General features: G+C 33.8%; 1 protein-coding gene across 1 annotated transcript in view; it reads left to right on the plus strand.

Annotated features, from left to right (window-relative positions):
* CEP126 (centrosomal protein 126) overlaps nucleotides 1–21,670 on the plus strand; it is a 118,398-nt gene that overhangs the window by 72,214 nt on the left and 24,514 nt on the right. Inside the window, exons 7-9 of the mRNA XM_049714074.1 lie at nucleotides 15,501–15,613; nucleotides 18,494–18,569; nucleotides 20,386–20,595. Of these exons, the coding sequence (XP_049570031.1) occupies nucleotides 15,501–15,613; nucleotides 18,494–18,569; nucleotides 20,386–20,595 (399 nt within the window). The remainder of the gene's footprint in view (nucleotides 1–15,500; nucleotides 15,614–18,493; nucleotides 18,570–20,385; nucleotides 20,596–21,670) is intronic.

The raw sequence follows: 21,670 nt of genomic DNA on the forward strand, positions 1-21,670 counted from the left end.
ACAATGTAACTTCAGTTTTCACACTCCTTCCAGAAAATGAAAGCATCATGTAGATTTGATATTTTAAAGGAAATTATGGTAAATAAATTATAATGGTTGCCTTTCTTGAATTCCTACTCTGTGCCAGTTATAGTGCTAAGTGCTTTACAATTATTGTCTCATTTAAACCTCACGGCAACCCTGACAAATAAGTATTTTTTAAAACCCCATTTTGCAAAGAAGGAAATAGAATTGCCCAAGGTCATGAGCTAGGAAATAGCAAAAATGGTACTTTCATTCAAATATCTATGGCTCCAAGTCCCATAGTTTTTCTACTAAAACTATGTAATAAATATAATTATTAAGTGAACATGTATCAGAGTCTGAGCTGATCAGGAAAAATATTAGGAAATATAGTTTCCCAATAGCTCAAGCATAAAAGGGTAACATATATTAGTTTCAGGTGTACATCATACTGATTCAATATTTTTATAGATTATACTTTAAAGTTATTGAATATGATGGCTATATTTTCCTGTGCTGTACAATATATCCTTGTTGCTTATCTATTTTATACATAGTAGTTTGTATCTCTTAATTCCATACCCCTGTCTTGCCTCTCCCCCATTCCCTCTTCCCTCAAACCACTAGTTTGTTCTCTACATCTGTGAGTCTGTTTTGTTATATAGATTCATTTGTTTTATTTTTTAGATTCCGCATATAAATGATAACAGAGTATTTGACTTTCTCTGTCTGGCTTATTTCACTAAGTATAATACTCTCTAGGTCCATCCATGTTATTGCAAATGACAGAATCTCATTCTTTTTTGTGGCTGAGTAATATTCCATTATGCACTGCTTCCATATCCTGGCTATTGTAAATAATGCTGCTATGAACATTGGGGTGCAAGTAGCTTTTCAAATTCGTGTCTTTGCTTTCATCAGACATATATCGAGGAGTGAAAGTAGTTCTATTTTTAGTTTTTTGAGGAAGCTTCATGCTGTTTTCCATAGTGACTGCAGCAATTTACATTCCCACCAACAGTGTATGAGGGTTCCCTTTTCTCCACATCCTCTCCAACATTTGTTATTTGTAGACTTTTCGGTGATAGCCATTCTGACAGATGTGGGGTCATACTTCATTGTGGTTTTGATGTGCATTTCTCTACTAATTCTAAAGTGATGTTGAGCATCTTTTCACATGCCTGTTGGCCATCCATATGTCTTCTTTGGAAAAATATCTGTGCAGGTCTTCTGCTTTTTTTTTTTTTGATTGGGTTTTTTGCTGTTGAGTTGTATGAGCTATTTATATATTTTAGATATTAATCCCTTATTGGTCATATCATTTACAAGTATTTTCTCCCATTCATGAGGTTGTCTTTTCATTTTGTTGATGGTTTCCTTTGCTGTGCAAAAGCTTTTAAGTTTAATTAGATTCCATTTGTTTATTTTTGCTCTTATTTCCTTTGCTTTAGGAGACAAAGCCAAAAAAATATTGCAATGATTTCTGTCAAAGAGTATTATGCCTATGTTTTCTTCTAGGAGTTTCCAGTCTTACATTTAGGTCTTTAATCCATTTTGGTTTTCAATCTTACATTTAGGTCTTTAATCCATTTTGATTTTATTTTTGTATACGGTATTAGAGAATATTCTAATTTCATTCTTTAACATGTAGCAGTCCAGTTTTCCCAGTGCCACTTATGGAAGAAACAGTCTTTTCTCCATTGTACATTCTTGCCTCCTTTGAAGTAGGTTAATAGACCATAAGTGCATGGGTTTATTTCTGGGCTCTCTATTCTGTTCCATTGTTCTATGTGTCTGTTTTTGTGCCAATACCACTCTGTTTTGTTGTATATGTCTATACTTCTTAATACTGTAATTATACTTGGAAAATCTAATACTAACAGGATTACATCTGTTCAGTATTACATTACTGAACATCTTTGTATGTTCAGTCATTCAAGCTTTTTTTTTTTCAAAACTATTTAAATATTAAACATTTCAAATGAACCCTTTGCTAATACTGGATTATAGTTCAGTGAGCATCTATTCATTTTTTTTCTACTCTCCTATTTGCCAGGTCACTTTTATTCTCACAGTGTACCCAGAGTTGACAATTGTGGAGGGCATCTTGCTCTCCATTAGCATATCCAGAACTCTCCAGCAAAACTCTCAGTAAAAACTCTATTTCCATGAGACCCAAGTCATTCAACTATGCCAACTCCTGATTTCTCAAGTAATTTTTCCCCTGAAAGAGGACTTTGGCATCTGGTTCACAGTCATTCTTTATTGGAAAAGTCTTTGCCAATATACTGGTGATTCAGTGTTGATGTGAATGAACAATCCAATGCCCTGATCTCTCTCAATCCTTTCTCACCTCTAATGAATTTCTCTACCATTCTGCCTCAAGTACCCATTCCTTTTGTCATACTCTGGACCAGGTCAACATCAATAACTTATTTCTAAAATCAATAATTATTTACATCCTTCTCTCTGACTACAATATGCTTTTTGCACCAGGATATTTACACCAATGGAACAGAATAGAGTCTAGAAACAGACCCACATATTTGAATGCTTGATTTTTGGCAAAGGTGGTACTGCATAGCAGGGAGAAAAGATTTGTCTTTTTTTTTTTTTTTTTTTTTGCAGTACACGGGCTTCTCACTGTTGTGGCCTCTCCCGTTGCGGAGCACAGGCTCCGGATGTGCAGGCTCAGCAGCCATGGCTCACGGGCCTAGCCACTGCACGGCATGTGGGATCTTCCTGGACCAGGTCACGAACCCGTGTCCCCTGCAACAGCAGGTGGACTGTCAACCACTGTGCCACCAGGGAAGCCCAATATTTGTCTTTTTATTAAATGGTGCTGAGTCAATTGAATGATTATATGGAATTAGTAAAATGACCCTTACCTCACACCATACACAAAAGTCAATTCCAAGTGAACTGTATATATGAATATGGAAAGTGAAAAAGAAATGCTTCTAGAAGATAACATAGGGAATATGCTTATGACTTTGGGATGGGCAGGGATTTTTTACACAGACATAAAAGCACTAACCATTAAGGAGAAGATTGAAACTTTTTCATCCAAAACACCATTAAGATATTAAAAAAGCAAACTATAGAGTGAAAGAAGATAGTTATAATGCATAATACCAACAAAGAGCTCATATCCAGAATCTATAAAGAACTCCTACAATCAATAAGAAAAAGACAACCTAATTATATCAGTCAGGTTTGAACCAGAGAAACAGAACCAGTAAGATATATTAAGATTTAGTTCAATAGGTTGGCTTACATAAATGTGTGTGGAGTCGGGGGAGAAGGGTATCTAGGCAAGTCTGAAATTTTTAGGGCAGGCCAAGAGGAAAGGCAGGAACTCATAGGAATAGACAAACGTTGCCATTCACAGGCAGAATTTTGTATTCTCTCAAGAAAGCTTGCTTCTGAGGCCTTTGAATTGATTGACTCAGGTACACTAAGATTATCTAGGATAATCCCCTTTACTTAAAGCAAACTGATTATAGACTTTAATAACATCTACAAAATACCTTCACAGCAACACATTAGTGTTTGATTGAATAACTGGGGACAGTAGACAGATGACACATCCAAAAGACCATCACACCGATTTATTTTAAAGGCAAAATATTTGAATTAGCTTCTCATAAAGGAGGATAGCCAAATGGTCAATAAACATGGAAAGATCTCAGCTTCAGTCCTCAGAAAAATTCACATTAAAACAATTAGATACAACTACACACACATTATCAGAATGGCTAAAATTTTTAAAATACAATACTAAGTATTAACAAAGATGTGTAACACCTGGAAACTCAATGTCTACTAAATTTGAATATACGCATATCCTTTGACCTGGCAATTCCAGACCAAGAGATGTGTGTGTGTGTGTGTGTGTGTGTGTGTGTGTCAGAAATTCATTCATATGTAAAACAGAAGACATGTACAAGAACTTTCTAAATTTCTAAAACTTTAGCAGCTTTATAGCCATAATCTACAATGATCTCAAATGTTCTTCAACACTACAATATATAAAGTGAAATTTATTCATTCAGAGAAATACCGTAATAAAAAATGAATTGGCCACTGCTAAGAAACAGTAACATGGATGAATCACCATGATATTGTGCAAAAGAAGCCAGTCATTAAAATGCATATTATATTCCATTTCTATCATGTTGAAGAATAGGTACAACTATGGATGGGGGTATATGGAAACAGGTTATAAGGAAAGCTTTTTCAGTGGGTGTCTGTGCAATCTGGGTGTGTCTACATAACCTGTATACTTATAATTTGCACATGTTTCTATAGGTGGTTATACTTCACTTTTTTAAAAAGCCAAATGATGTTGGCATATCAAATACTTCGAAACCTGATTTCAGAAAGAATGTATTTTTTTTCTTTTCTAGGAAGTATTAAAAATACCTTCAAGGAATCAAAATTTTGATTGCTAGAAAAGATCAAAGATGCAATTGAGCTTAACTCCCATATTTTATGGATGAGGAAATTGACACATGTAACAGTGAGATTATATAGCTCAAGATGACACAGGTAGTTCAAAACAAAGCCAGGATTTTGTATTGCAGCTCTAGTGTTCTTACCTTAGAATAAATCTAGTTTTCATGGAATCAGAAATGTAATCAGAGACACTGAAGCAAATTATTTTAGGTAAAAATTAGATAGCATCTACTGTGTGCCAATCACTATTCTGAGCACTTTACATATGGAAACAAATTTAATTCTCTCAATAACTCTGTGAGTAAATAATATTACCCCCATTTCATAAATGAGGAAACTGAAACAGTGAGAGGGCTAATAACTTGTGTAAGTCACATAACTAGTATAAATGGCAGAGCCAGGACTAAAATGCAGGCATTCTTTCTCTAGCATCTGTTCTCTTAATTACTTAGCTATTATGCTTGTTTAAAAAAAAAAACTCTCTCTGTGAGGAGATGGAGATAACCTTATTGTGGTGATTATTTTGAAATATATATGTGTATCTACTAATCACATTGTATAACTTGTAAACAAAATATGTTGTATTGTCAATATTTCAATAAAGCTGGAGAATATAAATTAATTTAATTTTTAAAATGCTGAATAACTAGATTTTTCAGTGATACACATTTTAAAAATAGTACATTCATCTATACAGTTTGTGGAAAGTACAGAGTAACAAAGGAAGTCATTAATAAAATGAAGAATGGCATGAAGATTTAAAATCATCTTTACTAACTGAAATGATAAACAAAAACTAATAAAGTTTGGTTTAGCAGAGATAACTATAGTCATGTATTTGCACTCAATATACTTTTTAAAGTTTCTCAATTGAGAAATATGTCTTACATACAAATAATGTACATAATGTACAAGAACAAGTTAAAGACTAATAATAAAAGAACCCTGTGCCCAATGCCCAGTTTCAGAAATAGAAAATCACTAGTATTGTTGAAATCTCACATGCCTCTCCTTAATTGCATCCCCCTCCTATCTTACAAAATGACACTACATAGAATTGTGTTAATTATTCTATGCTTTTCTTTATAATTTTACCATGTGTAAATGTATCTCAAACAATATATTGTTTAGTTTTGCCTAGTTTTGTAACTCATATAAATGGAGCCATTTCATCTATATACCTCTATGATTTGCTTTTCTCAATAGATTTGTTTTTTGGATCCATTATTCATTAGTTTAACTGTATTTCATTTGTATTCATTTTTGTATTACATTTCATTAAAATTGCTGTATTCTACAAAAATTTTTCATTCTCCTATTACTGGACATTGGGTTGCTTTCAGTTTCTTGCTTTTATGAATAATGCTTCTGGGAACAGTTTTGCACATCTACTGATAAACATGTTGCTGGGTCATAGAGTATGTGTATTTTTAAGTAGGTTAAGTGTATTTCAATAGGTAATGCCAAATTATTTTCCAGAGCAATATATGAAAGTCCCATTTCCTACATGCTCACCAAAACTCCGATAATCAGACTTTTTAATGTTTTCAATCATATGGGTGAGAAATGGTGTCTAATTATAACGATTTGCATTGCCCTGGTTACTAATGAACTGAGCATTTTTCATATGTTTATGCACTATTTGCATTTCCTCTTTTGTGAAATGTCTGCTCTTGGATTCTGGGGCAGGAAGGTGTTTCCCTTATTGATATAAGTTCCTTGTATACTCTAGGATTCTGCATCAGTTATATGTGTTGCATATATTTTCTGCCAATTTGTGATTTGTAGTTTCTCTCTTCTTGGTAAATAAAACTCATTTTTTTTTTTTTTTTTTTTTTTTTTTTTTTTGTGGTACGCGGGCCTCTTACTGCTATGGCCTCTCCCGTTGCGGAGCACAGGCTCCGGACGCACAGGCTTAGTGACCATGGATCACGGGCCCAGTCGCTCCGCGACATGTAGGATCTTCCCGGACCGGGGCACGAACCCATGTCCCCTGCATCGGCAGGCGGACTCTCAAACACTGCACTACCAGGGAAGCCCAAAACTCACACATTTTAATGTGTTTTTTGGGGTTTTTTTTTTTGCATTTTGCTTGTATCTATTTAGTTGGGGTTTTTTTTTCTTTTAATTTTACAGAAGAAGAAAGATATCCATCTTGACAACTGTTCTTTAAAAACAAGAAAAAATTCACACAAAACTAAACCAAAAAAAAAAAGTTTACTATATATGTTAAAAACTTAATATAATTTTAGGCTATAATAACCAGATCTTTGGAAGTACTGTTATACTCTACATTATTTTAGGCTATATATTTTAAGGGCTGCATATAAAAAATTGGGGTGAGCCACGACTCTGGAAGGAGGGGTTCGGTCTGATGACCAATTAAAGAAGCTCAAGCCTAAGAGACATGATAGCTCTGTACAAATGTTTGAAGGTTTATTATGTAAAAGAAGGAGAAAATAGAAAAAGATGAAGTGGTAAAAAGTGCAAGGATGTTTTCAGCTCAGCATAAGTAAGGGTTTGAGCTTAAACCACCAACAACTGAGGAGGGCACCACATGGGGTAATGGCTCCCCATCACTAAGCATTCAAGTTCACCTCTGAGTGATTTAGATCTATGAGTAAGTGGTTGAACTAGTTAATGTCTAAGATCTCATCTGAATATATAATTCCGTGAATGTCTCCAGATTTTTCCCTCGTTTATAATTAAGAATATTGCAAATTTTAAAATATGTAATACTTGGGCTTCCCTGGTGGCGCAGTGGTTGAGAGTCCTCCTGCCAATGCAGGGGACACGGGTCTGTGCCCCGGTCTGGGAAGATCCCACATGCCGCGCAGTGGCTGGGCCCGTGAGCCATGGCCACTGAGCCTGTGCGTCCGGAGCCTGTGCTCCACAACGGGAGAGGCCACAACAGTGAGAGGCCTGCGTACCACCAAAAAAAAAAAAAAATGTAATACTTTACTAAAGATTAGTAGCATTATTTTGAGTTTTAGTAGTAAAACTACCATATTTAGAATTTTCATTGAGACTAGAAATTTGGCCAGAGATGCCATTACAAGCTATATTATTTTTGCAAAAATACCAAGGTTGTCAGCTATTATATTAATTAGTAAATAGTATTTAAGTGCATGTATGTGAGTGGAACAGTTTTAAGCATAAACTTGTATCTTAGCTTTTGCTTGTGTGTAAAGCTTTTCATTTTTCTATCGAATCTGACTGAGATTCTTGCTGGTAGAGTAATCTTGGTTGTAGGTTCTTCCCCTTCATCTGTTCCTGGGATCAGTCTATAATCCACAAAACTGAACATCTACACAAAGAACACTCAAAAACAATTATGCTACAAATAAAGAAAGTACAAAAGTATTGGTAGATCTTGCCTCCAGAAGATTTATGAACAGGGCTAAAGGAAGGGAAAAATTATTGATACAGCACTCATGTGGCCAAGTTAATTTTCATTTATTTAATATATTTTTAAAGCTGTTCAAAAATAGAAAGATAGAGACTTTATAAGGTTTAGGGGAAGACAATTCCAAGCATACAAAACAGTATAAAAACTTTATACTGCCCAAATGATCTCACTATAAACTATAACATTTAGCATATCTATCATTTAACATATTTAGCATTCCCATATAGGTGAGAATAAACATAATACAGTACTTTTTAAACTACTGGTCATGATTCATTAGCAGATTATAAAATTGATTTAATGAGTAGTGACCAGGATTTTTTAATGAAATATAATTGTAGAATGTTCTAGAATAGAAACTACCAGAGGGCATTATATAAGACTAAGTATGTTTCACAAAACTATGTATACATCCTAATTCACAATGCAAAATATCTTTCTATGAGACACAGTCAAATCAGAATGAAAGTTACTAACATAGAGGGTAAGAGCTAGAATTTTAGATTTTAAAGACTGTTTGGAGCTAAATCCCAGCTTTGCTCTTTACTGGCTCTTTGCCCTTGGGCAAGTTACTTACCATCTCCTGTGCCTTAATTTCTTTATCTGTAAATATGGTGATAATAGTGCCTATAGTTTAGAACAATGCCTGGGCAATTACAAGTGCTCAACACATTAGCTAGAATTATGTTATTATTTCTTATTTTAAAAGGTCAGGTGTTCAATTACTAGCCAACTTTCTTGAAAGTTGGAAGCTTTTGTGCCTTTGTTGTTATATAGACATAAATATTTAATTATAGTGTATGTGTATAGCTATATATGTATAGTTATGTAGAGAAAATATACATGTATATTAGCTATGGTAACATAAATTAGATACAGTACTCATGTTCTTTCAGTACTTAATTTCAGGGCTAAAAATATTTGTATCATTTTTTCCTACCTGAACTCATATCACAAAAGCACATATACACACTCCCATGTAATTCCCAAGACATTTGTGTCCTTACATGCATATTCATATTCTATGTCCCAGACTAATTGAATTTTCCACATTTCAGCCCCAAGAATCTTAAACTATGTGTCACTGTTACTTTGTGCTTTAGAACATAGTGTTCCTTTTGACTCAAAGATCCTTTTATTTGGGACCTATTACGCCTTTAAGACCAAGCTTAAACATAACCTCTATGAAGCCTTTTTTTTTTTAACATCTTTATTGGAGTATAATTGCTTTACAATGGTGTGTTAGTTTCTGCTTTATAACAAAGTGAATCAGTTGTACATATACATATGTCCCCATATCTCTTCCCTCTTGCATCTCCCTCTCTCCCATCCTCCCTATCCCACCCCTCTAGGTGGTCACAAAGCACCGAGCTGATCTCCCTGTGGTATGCGGCTGCTTCCCACTAGCTATCTATTTTACATTTGGTAGTGTATATATGTCGATGCCACTCTCTTGCTTTGTCACAGCTTACCCTTCCCCCTCCCCATATCCTCAAGTCCATTCTCTAGTAGGTCTGTGTCTTTATTCCCTTCTTGCCCCTAGGTTCTTCATGACGTTTTTTGTTTTTTTTCTTAGATTCCATATATATGTGTTAGCATACGGTATTTGTTTTTCTCTTGCTGACTTACTTCACTCTGTATGACAGACTCTAAGACCATCCACCTCACTACAAATAACTCGATTTCATTTCTTTTTATGGCTGAGTAATATTCCATTGTATATATGTGCCACATCTTCTTTATCCATTCATCTGTCAATGGATACTTGGGTTGATTCCATGTCCTGGTTATTGTAAATAGTGCTGCAATGAACATTGTGGTACATGACACTTTTTGAATTATGGTTTTCTTAGGGTATATGCCCAGTAGTGGGATTGCTGGGTCGTATGGTAGTTCTATTTTTAGTTTTTTAAGGAACCTCCATACTGTTCTCCATAGTGGCTGTATCAATTTACATTCCCACCAGCAGTGCAAGAGGGTTCCCTTTTCTCCACACCCTCTCCAGCATTTAATGTTTGTAGATTTTTTGATGATGGCCATTCTGACTGGTATGAGATGATACCTCATTGCAGTTTTGATTTGCATTTGTGTAATGATTAGTGATGTTGAGCATCCTTTCATGTGTTTGTTAGCAATCTGTATATCTTCTTTGGAGAAATGTCTATCTAGGTCTTCTGTCCATTTTTGGATTACTCCACATTAAGTGCTTTGTAAGAATTATCTCATAGACTATTTATGACTGCATTTCTTAAACATTTTGGCCTCAGGACCCCTTTTCACTCAAAATTATTGATAACTCCTATATTGTTTATATGTGTTTTATCTGTCAGTATATATTATATTAAAGATTAAAACTGAGCACTTAAAAGTATTTATTCATTAATTTATAAGTAACAATAATAAATACATTACATGCTAACATAAGTAACTTTTTATTAAAAATAACAATATTTTTCAAAGCAAAAAAAGATTAGCAAGAAGACTGGCATTATTTTATATTTTTCAAATCTCTTAACTCTGGCTTAATATAATAAATCTGAATTCTCTTATCTTCATCTATATTTAATCTGTTGTGCAAGTTGTTTTAGTCAAAGTTAATGAGGAAAATGTGGTTACTTCACCGATATGAATGCAGAAAGGTGAAATGTTTCTATAATCTTTTCAGGTAACTACTGTGGGTGTTCTTCTTTGATACTACATCAAAACTTGACAAATCGTAGTTTTTTAAAGATTAGTTTCAAGGTAGAATCTGAAACCATATCAATGAACTTTTTGTACTATGTTATAAAAAAATTATCTATCTTAAGCTTTAAATGGACCTTTTACTCATGTGTGTGTGGGCTTGTAAAATCATGTATTAGTTAAATGGAAAATAATGGTTCACTGAATTATAGAGATCACTCAAATGTTGACTTATTTCATTATACAATACCAAAAAATCCTATTTGTCAGTATTATGACCCATCCCATCAGAAAAGTCTTCTGTGTCTTGGGAAGCTGTCATGCTCATGGTGGTGGATACTTGAAAACTCAAACTTTACAATTGACAAATACTATCAGCTGTTTCCTTGAAAAAACAAACTCACTTCATCAATTTTCCGGAAAGTTTTTGCCAAATACCCAAGACTGAATAATTGAAGTTTGTATTTCAGTCATTTTTTCTCAAGTAAAAATGACGATCAATGAAAATGTGGTTAGTTTAGCTTGCAACTCAAATGATTGCACTTTTTTTTCCTTGGGAAAACCATATGCAATATACAAAAGTACTTTAGGCATACCTCTCATTTCATCAAACAGAATACTATAATGTTATGGACTCGAAAGTAATGATTTTATAAAATTAATAATCTTCACTGCTTCATCAAAGATAATTCTTAAGTAAAACTGACATTTCTTTGTTTTTGTTGTGAATATATGTTTAGTAAAGAATCCAATGATTACCAGTCCACTTTGGTACCACTACCTTGTTTTATTCTAAGGCACCAACAGTTTTACCCACCATTGCTTTTGCACCATCAGTGCAAAGGTAAACATGGTAAGAAAGACAAATAATATCTTGTTATTATGAAAACACTTTTGATCTTGAAGAAATTTTGAGTACTGCTAGTTTATAACCAACACAAAAGCTGTTATTATTCCTTTTTTTCAGATGAGGAAGCTATACTTCAGAGAACTTAAAAGAACTGTTGAGGATCACAAGCCAAGAAGTGGTAGAGATAGGATCTGAACACAGCAGGAATGACTCTGGAGCTTGGTTTCTTAATCCGTTCCAAGAGAGTGGTGCCTAATAGGTTATAGCAAGTGCTCATCTCCATCCCTCTTGGCCTAGTCAAGATTGATAGAGATAGGGGTATGGGTTGAAGGCTTGTTAAATCAGAGCCACAGTTAGTTATTCCCAAGTTACCACTTCAAAGGAAAGTTACTTTTAAGGGACATAAGTTTTTAGTTGTAGGTTGTAACAAATAAGCACCTAGGGTACTGCCAAGGAGTAGTAAAAAGAAAGAACATCATATGATAGTTCTATTTTTAGTTTTTTAAGGAATCTCCATACTGTTCTCCATAGTGGCTCTATCAATTTACATTCCCACCAACAATTCAAGAGGGTTCCCTTTTCTCCACACCCTCTCCAGCATTTATTGTTTCTAGATTTTTTGATGATGGCCATTCTGACCAGTGTGAGACGATATCTCATTGTAGTTTTGATTTGCATTTCTCTAACGATTAATAATGTTGAGCATTCTTTCATATGTTTGTTGGCAATCTGTATATCTTATTTAGAGAAATGTCTATTTAGGTCTTCTGCGCATTTTTGGATTGGGTTGTTTGTTTTTTTGTTATTGAGCTGCATGAGCTGCTTGTAAATTTTGGAGATTAATCCTTTGTGCATTGCTTCATTTGCAAATATTTTCTCCCATTCTGAGGGTTGTCTTTTGGTCTTGTTTATGGTTTCCTTTGATGTGCAAAAGCTTTGAAGTTTCATTAGGTCCCATTTGTTTATTTTTGTTTTTATTTCCATTTCTCTAGGAGGTGGGTCAAAAAGGATCTTGCTGTCATTTATGTCATAGAGTGTTCTGCCTATATTTTCCTCTAAGAGTTTTATAGTTTCTGGCCTTACGTTTAGGTCTTTAATCCATTTTTAGCTTATTTTTGTGTATGGTGTTAGGGAGTGATCTAATCTCATACTTTTACATGTACCTGTCCAGTTTTCCCAGCACCACTTATTGAAGAGGCTGTCTTTTCCCCACTTATATTCTTGTCTCCTTTATCAAAGATAAGGGGACCATAAGTGTGTGGGTTTATCTCTGGGCTTTCTATCCGGTTCCATTGATCTATATTTCTGTTTTTGTGCCAGTACCATACTGTCTTGATTACTGTAGCTTTGTAGTATAGTCTGAAGTCAGGGAGCCTGATTCCTCCAGCTCCATTTTTTGTTCTCAAGATTGCTTTGGCTATTCGGGGTCTTTTGTGTCTCCATACAAATTGTGAAATTTTTTGTTCAATTCTGTGAAAAATGCCAGTGGTAGTTTGATAGAGATTGCATTAAATCTGTAGATTGTTTTGGGTAGTAGAGTCATTTTCACAATGTTGATTCTTCCAATCCAAGAACATGGTATATCTCTCCATCTATTTGTATCATATTTAATTTCTTTCATCAGTGTCTTATAATTTTCTGCATACAGTTCTTTTGTCTCCTTAGGTAGGTTTATTCCTAGATGTTTTATTCTTTTTGTTGCAGTGGTAAATGGTAGTGTTTTCTTAATTTCACTTTCAGATTTTTCATCATTAGTGTATAGGAATGCCAGAGATTTCTGTGCATTAATTTTGTATCCTGCTACTTTGCCAAATTCATTGATTAGCTCTAGTAGTTTTCTGGTAGCATCTTTAGGATTCTCTATATATAGTATCATGTCATCTGCAAACAGTGACAGCTTTACTTCTTCTTTTCCAATTTGGATTCCTTTTATTTCTTTTTTTCTCTGATTGCTGTTGCTAAAACTTCCAAAACTATGTTGAATAAGAGTGGTGAGAGAGCACAACCTTGTCTTGTTCCTAATCTTAGTGGAAATGCTTTCAGTGTTTCACCATTGAGGATGATGTTGGCTGTGGGTTTGTCATACATGGCCTTTATTATGTTGAGGAAAGTTCCCTCTATGCCTACTTTCTGCCTACTTTTTATCATAAATGGGTGTTCAATTTTCTCAAAAGCTTTCTCTGCATCGATTGAGATTATCATATGGTTCTTCTCCTTCAATTTGTTAATATGGTGTATCACACTAATTGATTTGCGTATATTGAAGAATCCTTGCATTCCTTGGACAAACCCCACTTGATCATGCTGTATGATCATCTTAATGTGCTGTTGGATTCTGTTTGCTAGTATTTTGTTGAGGATTTTTGCATCTATGTTCATCAGTGATATTGGCCTGTAGTTTTCTTTCTGGTTTTGGTATCAGGGTGATGGTGGCCTCATAGAATGAGTTTGGGAGTGTTCCTCCCTCTGCTATATTTTGGAAGAGTTTGAGAAGGATAGGTGTTAGCTCTTCTCTAAATGCTTTATAGAATTTGCCTCTGAAGCCATCTGGTCCTGGGCTTTTGTTTGTTGGAAGATTTTTAATAACAGTTTCAATTTCAATGCTTGTGACTGATTTGTTCATATTTTCTATTCTTCCTGGTTCAGTGTGAAGCCTTTCTTGATTCTTACAAATACACTGTAGCCTCTGTGCTTTCGCTTAATTCTGTTTATTGCTCCACATAGAATTTATTCACTTTACTGTAATCATTTAAATTTATATCCATTCTTCTGGACCACTGGACTCCAAGAGTTTTTATTGTACCACTGTTAAAAGTGGTACAATAAACTATTAAAAGCAAATATCATATATATGCCATATATGTACATATATGGATATATACACATATATGTATGGTATATATATAATGTATATGCCATATATTAGTACAGTATTACTGTACTAATACATACATTAAGGACCTTAGCCAGAATTAGAAATTTTTTTTAATGAGGTAAAGATGAAGTACAAGCATTTTAAATAATTTTTCAATTTTGTATTTATAAATCATACATTTTAAGATAATTATAAAAATAATTTTATGTATTAATATACAAAAAAAATCTCATGTATTATAAGTAATTTTCTGAATGCTTAGTTTCAAATGTCTTATCAATTTTGATGACTTCGTTCCACATACCATCCTTAGATAATATCTCAAGGAACAATATGCATTTAGGGTGAGGTTTATTGTTATTTTTTTTCATTTTTAAATTTGTGATTCTTTGTTACAATATAACTATACTGTCATTGTTATTATGTGGCAAAGAGTTTGTAATGAGAATAAGATGTGTGTGAGCTCTGTCTTTTTCTTATTTACCTGTGCTTGCATTATTAGTATTATCTTTATGATTTTGCAAGACTATGTTTTTGGTTAGTCATAGAGAAAGCATAGGAAATAATATAATTATCCATGTACCCACCACTCAGCTTAAATAATAAAACATTTCACGTACAATGGAAGCCCTAAAAACATCATTTTTATTCTCTTTTCCATTTTGTGAGGACTCATTCAGATACTACGAGTTATCCATAAATCGAGGGCACACATAAAATTTAGTGCATTGAAGGACACAAAAGAACACTAATGAATGATAACACTGCCAACCTTATACACTTAGAACCTCCACTGTTCCTCCAAGATAACTTTGTTTACTGTATGCAGTGTATGACCATCTACCTTGCAAACTGACAAAGGTGCCAGTGTCAATCATATATTACCATAGTAAAGTTTAAATTTCTAATTTTTAGATAATAAATTTAAACTGGAATTTTAATATGTTCTTCCTGTGCAGCAGTGATTTATTCTGGTGCTCTACCACCACCTTTAGAGGTCACTGCTCTAAACTATAAACCCCTCAAAAACAGAGATTTTGTTCAATTCTTTATTGTAACTGTGCCATGCACAGTACATAAAAGAGAAGCTCAATAGAAGTTTGCCAACTGAATGAAAGAAACGGTTTTCTGTGATGTTTGAAGGTAACTTGGAAGTTTACAGTGGGTATATACTGTCTACTCAGCTTGTGTAAATTTTGACATTGTCCTGGCATTTGTTTAAGATTCTACTGTTACAAGAAGAAAACAAATTTTTGAAAATAAGCACAGAAGTCTTTTAGAGCAAAAAAGACAAAACCCTGGATCTGTAGGACAGAAGTACAGTGAGCAGATGAATGTAAGTACAGTGTTAGTAAAAATCTTTATTCAATAGTGAAAAATTGCTTGGAAAACAGAATATTCTTACAGGATTGTGCTTTTCCTGTAAACTGTGCACCACAACATAAATGATATAGCCAAAGCCATTGTGAAGCAGTGCAGACTCTATGCTAGGGGCTTACTGCACCGTACTAATACACTATATTCTAGTTAGCCTAAATGATCAGTTACTAATGAATATTTTAAACTAACTTTAAGAAATCACATTATTTTACTTGTTATTATTTATACTCAACTCTGGGAAAAAACAGGTTATTCACAACAGTTATTTAAATATACATTAAAAAATGAAAAAAAAAAGAAGAGTAAATTAGAGCCATGGAAACAGGAAGCAAGTATGCTTATCATGAAGACTAATATAGTTCCATGTGTTTAAATATCCTATTGGTATCTAAGCTTCCTGGAAGACATGGCAAGAAGGAAAATAAGGTGTTGCATAGTTATCAGGGGATATCAATAATGATTTCATATGAGGTATACTGTATTAAAAGCCATTTTCCATTGAGAATCCTCTATAGGGAACCTTGAAGTTCATAATAGATATATCCCTATTAACAGTCAACAACAAATAAATAAGGAGTTTCATGTGCTGTTTCAAATAGAGATCTTCAATAAAGGTCCATAGCATAATAATGTTGATTTAAAAATTAGTGGATGTAATTCTGTAAGAGCTAAGTAAATGTGACCTAAATATGACATTTTCTAGAGGTCTAGCATGATCCAAGGGTTCAATTTAAAATATTAAAAAATCTTGGGGACTTCCCTGGTGGCACAGTGGTTAAGAATCCGCCTGCCAATGCAGGGGACACGAGTTCGAGCCCTGGTCTGGGAAGATCCCACATGCCACAGAGCCACTCAGCCCGTGCGCCACAACTACTGAGCCTGCACTCTAGAGCCTGCGAGCCACAACTACTGAGGCTGAGTGCTGCAACTACTGAAGCCCCCACACCTAGATCCCATGCTGTGCAGCAAGAGAAGCCACTGCAATGAGAAGCCCACTCACTGCAATGAAGAGAAGCCCCGGCTCGATGCAACTAGAGAAAGCCTGCATGCAACAATGAAGACCCAATGCAGCCATAAATAAATAAATAAATTTTACAAATATTAAAAAATCTAGATGGATAAGTGAATAGCATTTCACTTGAAGTTTCTACCTTAAATACCACTTCTGATTTTTAATAGAACTGGAAATAGAGTGTTTTATGAGGAATTTATATTCCACGTCAAAGGTTGAGGGTCCTATTATTTGCATACTGTAGAAACTATTGATTTTTATATAGATGATTATTAATATGAAGAATTATCAACAGTGATTTAATTTTATCAGCAAAACAAGTCAGTTTTTTATTTATGTAAATATTGTCTCATTACCAATATATTTTTACTGTTTAATAACAAACTTAATTACAAACATAACTTCCTGATTACAAATAGAATAATGCCTAAGTCCTTCCTTTTAATTTCCATGTTGTCCACATCGAACATCTCAAAATCTATAAAGTGAACAAATTTTATCTTTATTTTTTCTTTATTTTTATTAATATACATTAAATTTAAAAGTAATGTGTAGTTGTTATAACAAAAATAGAACAAATTAAATTTTAAATGCCATTATTAGGGCCCTTTCTAAATTCATCTTTATTTTTCTGTGTCTTATTCTGTTCTTCTGTGTCTTGCTCCTTTGCATTCTATCTTGCTGTCTTTAGAGTCCATTTATATTCTTTCCAGAAGCTTCACTTCCACTCTCACATAATACACATCTTCCACTCACACACCACTTATACATCTACCAAAGTCTTGTTAGCTTTAAAATAGGTCAGTGTTCCTGAATCAAAACAAAGTTTTGAAGTTTATTTGTTTTTCATCCTTGTTTCGTTTTGATATTTGGTTTTGGGTTGGGTTTGATTTTGTTTTTACTCAAGAGCTCAAACAAGCATTCAATTACTATAGCACCGGCCCTGTCACCTTGTATTAGGAAATATATTTTATCACAGTGGATATTTTCCCAGCCACTACTTCTACATGGAGAGAATCTAAAAGAGGTTAGTGAAAGATAGATAAAGCACAATTGCCACTTTGTGCCAGGGTCTCAGTCCAGGTTGTCTCAAGTCTATAATGGAGTTTAGGTGAGGCTATGAGAGCTATCGAAGCAGGGCTGTTGAAGAAACCTGCATCGGTTACTCTTCAAATTAGACTGAACAAAAGCTAGGTATAGTCATAGCCAGGCAATTTTATCTAAGAGAAACAGTCAGTTCTTAAGAGTGGAACAGAATGGGGGTAAAGAATCAAAGTAGACCATATCCAAGGAAGGAGAGTTGGTATCACTCATAGTATTGAATGGGAGTGCTAATTGCCAGTGCTCTGATATTTTTCATTTCCCAGTACTGTGCAACATCGAGGCAGCTATTTCTGTTTTAAGTTTTGTCACCTAAGACACTTACCTGTCCTTTGCATTAGCCATAATCAGAGGCTTTTGGCTACTATCAATAATTGTGACTTACCCTTACAAGGATAAACCAGCCTTAAGGTAATTTTTTACCTTTCCTTTAGTTAGCACTTCTGATTGCCACCCAACTTACTTCCTTCTTTCAAATGTCCAAGACAATATTGCAAACTGAAAATTTACCAAACTCTACGTAAAACATTTTTCTAATCTTTAGGCATCATAGAAAGGTCTTATTCCCATAATTCTTGATTTCTGCTCCAAAACAAAAGAAAATATATATTATATGAACAGAGATAGCTGAAAATATAAACAGCAAGTAAAAGTCTGCTAAGTCAATATATCATTAATTTTAAATATGGAATTATATTCTGATTCAATATTCTATTTTTATAGAATTTTGGACAAAGTGTCCAACTAAGTTCAAGTGAGCCAAAACAAACCACAAGGGCTACTTCTAATATTGAAGAAGGTATGTTTTAGTTTAAACATTTTCCTCTTAGCTTTGTTCCCAATGATTTCTTTTTTGTTGTTCTTATACATATTTTCCCAAGTACTTACATATTACATGACTGTTAAATGACCATTTGGGGACCTGAGTTCTCCACACCCTGCACATTTAGATTGTTGCCAGTTTTTTTATTTATTCTAAATAGTAATGTACTGAACATCTATCTACATTGTTTTTTCGGACTTTTCAATTATTTCCATATTTAGATTCCCAGAATTAAAATTACAGTACTTGGCATTAATTGGCACCCAATTAATATTTGTTGAATGAAACTCTGTATTAAATGAGTACTGGATCAAAGGAAATAAACATTGTTAGAGGTTATTATACATATTCCTATAGCATTTTCCTGAAAAGTATTATCATTCAAAATTCTTCTGGGGTGTATGCCAACTTGAGGTAGAATCACTTCTATTATTTACTTATAAGACAGACAAAGAAATGATATATTATTAGTTTTTATTTGTACATCTTTTATTAATAATAGGCTTAATTGTTTTTTTTGTTTGTTTTTTGGTTTTTTTGCGGTACGCGGGCCTCTCACTGTTGTGGCCTCTCCCGTTGCAGAGCACAAGCTCCGGACACGCAGGCTCAGCGGCCATGGCTCACAGGCCCAGCCGCTCTGCAGCATGTGGGATCTTCCCGGACCAGGGCACGAACCCATGTCCCCTGCATCGGCAGGTGGACTCTCAACCACTGTGCCACCAGGGAAGCCCTGTATATTTATTTTGATGAATTATTTCTTCATATTATTTTTCCCTGTAAATACTGGAGTTTTAGTATTTTCTTAATCATTTCTGAGAACTCTAAATATCAAGGATTCTGATCCTTATGTTAGTTACAAATGTTTTTACCACTTTACTATGTGCATTTTATTCCACTTAATGTTTTATTTTTACATATAGAAGTCTTACTTTACATTTTTTCATTCAATAAATAATTATTGAGAGCCAATCTCCTGCCTGCAACTAAATATTTTGGATATTCAATAATTAACAAAACGTACAAAATTCTTGGCCTTCAGAATTTAAAATCTATTAGGGAAGTCTGACCTTAAATAAACATGTTTTTAGTCTTTTCTTAGTGATTTGTCTATTACTCAAAGAAATTTCCCAATGCAGAAAATTAGAAATGTTTCTTTTCCTCTAGATTATTTTAATGGTTTGATTCATTAAATTTAATTCTTTAATGTCTTTGGAATTTGTTTAAATAGATGATGTGAAGTGATACTCCAAATTGATTATTTTATAAACAACAAACTAATTTATTGAGTCATCTTTCCCTTCTCTCAAGTCTTTGATACTTCTTTGATCATATATTCTTTTATTGAATTTGGTCAGTTTCTAGGCTTTCAATTCTGTTCAGCTGATCATCTAATTTTCTAAAATTTCCATAAGTTCCTTTTCTCTTACTTTTATTTATAACTCATCATAATTGCTATTATAAAGACAATCTACTTCACCTTCTCCTTGAACTACCAATGAATAACAAAAGCAAAACAGAAATAATATACATAATGTATTTTTTTTCCTTAGTTCAGGTAACACTCTAGAAATTATTACCTCACTGCCATCATTTTGAGTATTTTTTTTAAATTAGAGATGGGGAAATGGTAGCTATAGAAGATCCTGGTAAATAAAATGCAAAGTAACAAAAGATTTACTAGGTTTCTGTTTGTGAAATGAATACATACAGACATATGTCAGTTAAGTATGTATAAGGGCTAATCCCAAAGACAAAAAGGGATCAAAGAATAGTTAATGTAAAGTTTCTATAGTTTCAGGCAGTACTTCTGAATTTTTGATGGCTGAAAGCCTAGTGAAAGCTTCAGTGCCTGAGGATGAAATTCTAACTGTCATGAATAGCAAGCAGCTACAGAAATCAAATCTGACTTTAAATAAAACCCAGCAATTTAACATCTGTGCACTATCAGCTGAAGAACAAAAGATCCTACAGTCCCTTAATCATCTCAATGCAAGGTTACACTGTAAGTATGGAAGAACACCTTTTGTAAGAAATGTTGAATTTTATACTTAAACAGTTTTAATTTAAAATTTAATTTAAAAATTGAAAATAAAAATACAAAATGTATCCAGATTATCACCTACTTGAATCAAGTATATAACAAAAATTTATTTGAATATACCATACTATTTCGGGTATACTGTACTCATTTCATTTATGCTGATGCCAATTTCATTGGCAGGCTTAACAGTCTTTTGGGAATGTTTGAATAGACTTCATTTCAGCAGTGTGACAGGCTATCTGTACTGACCATCCATCAAAAACAACCATAAATTCAGGATTAAGTACTTTAAAAATCTTAAATATAGCAATGAGCTGGTAAGAATATAAGAAATTCTTAAGACCAGGAAGTAAATATAAATAAGAACCTAGAATGATAAGGAGAGTGCTGCTGCTAGCTTTTCTCTTGAGAACATTTAACCCATAGAGTGAAATTGAGCTTTGCTTTTCATGGCCTCACAGAAAAATGGGAACAGAAGACAAAAGCCATGGCCTACTTAAGATGAGTAGCCTCGTAGAAGATCCTCCCACCCTAAAGTTGGGCCTCCCAAAGAGCTACATCTTATACAGACTTACACTGCCAGAGAAACAGAGAGAGGGGTAAAAAGAAAAAAAAGAAAGCTTACATAACTTAAGTTTCAGTATTAAGCAGATGAGGGGAGAAGACATGCAAGCTTTTTTCACCTCTCTGCATGTATGTCTGTGTAGGATGTAACTCTTTAAGAGGTTTTGTCAACAGCAGTCTCTTACTAAAGGAAATTCTAAAGAATGTACTTCAGCAAACCAAAAATAATCTCAGATGGACAGTCTGAGAGGGTAAATTTGAACATTGTATAAAACAATAAATGTAATTTAAAAGTTGTATGTGGTTCAAAGAGAAAACAGAATTTAAATACCTATCAAAAATAATACATAAGTTGGAGAACATAAATGGTGTTAAAGTGTGCTAGGATTCTTGTATTATTAAGGAATTGAGTAAAGATACAGGTTAACTTTAGATGTTGATAAATGAAGCATGTCTATGGTAATTACTAAGG

Source organism: Orcinus orca, chromosome 8 (assembly GCF_937001465.1).
Source record: "Orcinus orca chromosome 8, mOrcOrc1.1, whole genome shotgun sequence".
NCBI classification, from domain to species: domain Eukaryota; kingdom Metazoa; phylum Chordata; class Mammalia; order Artiodactyla; family Delphinidae; genus Orcinus; species Orcinus orca.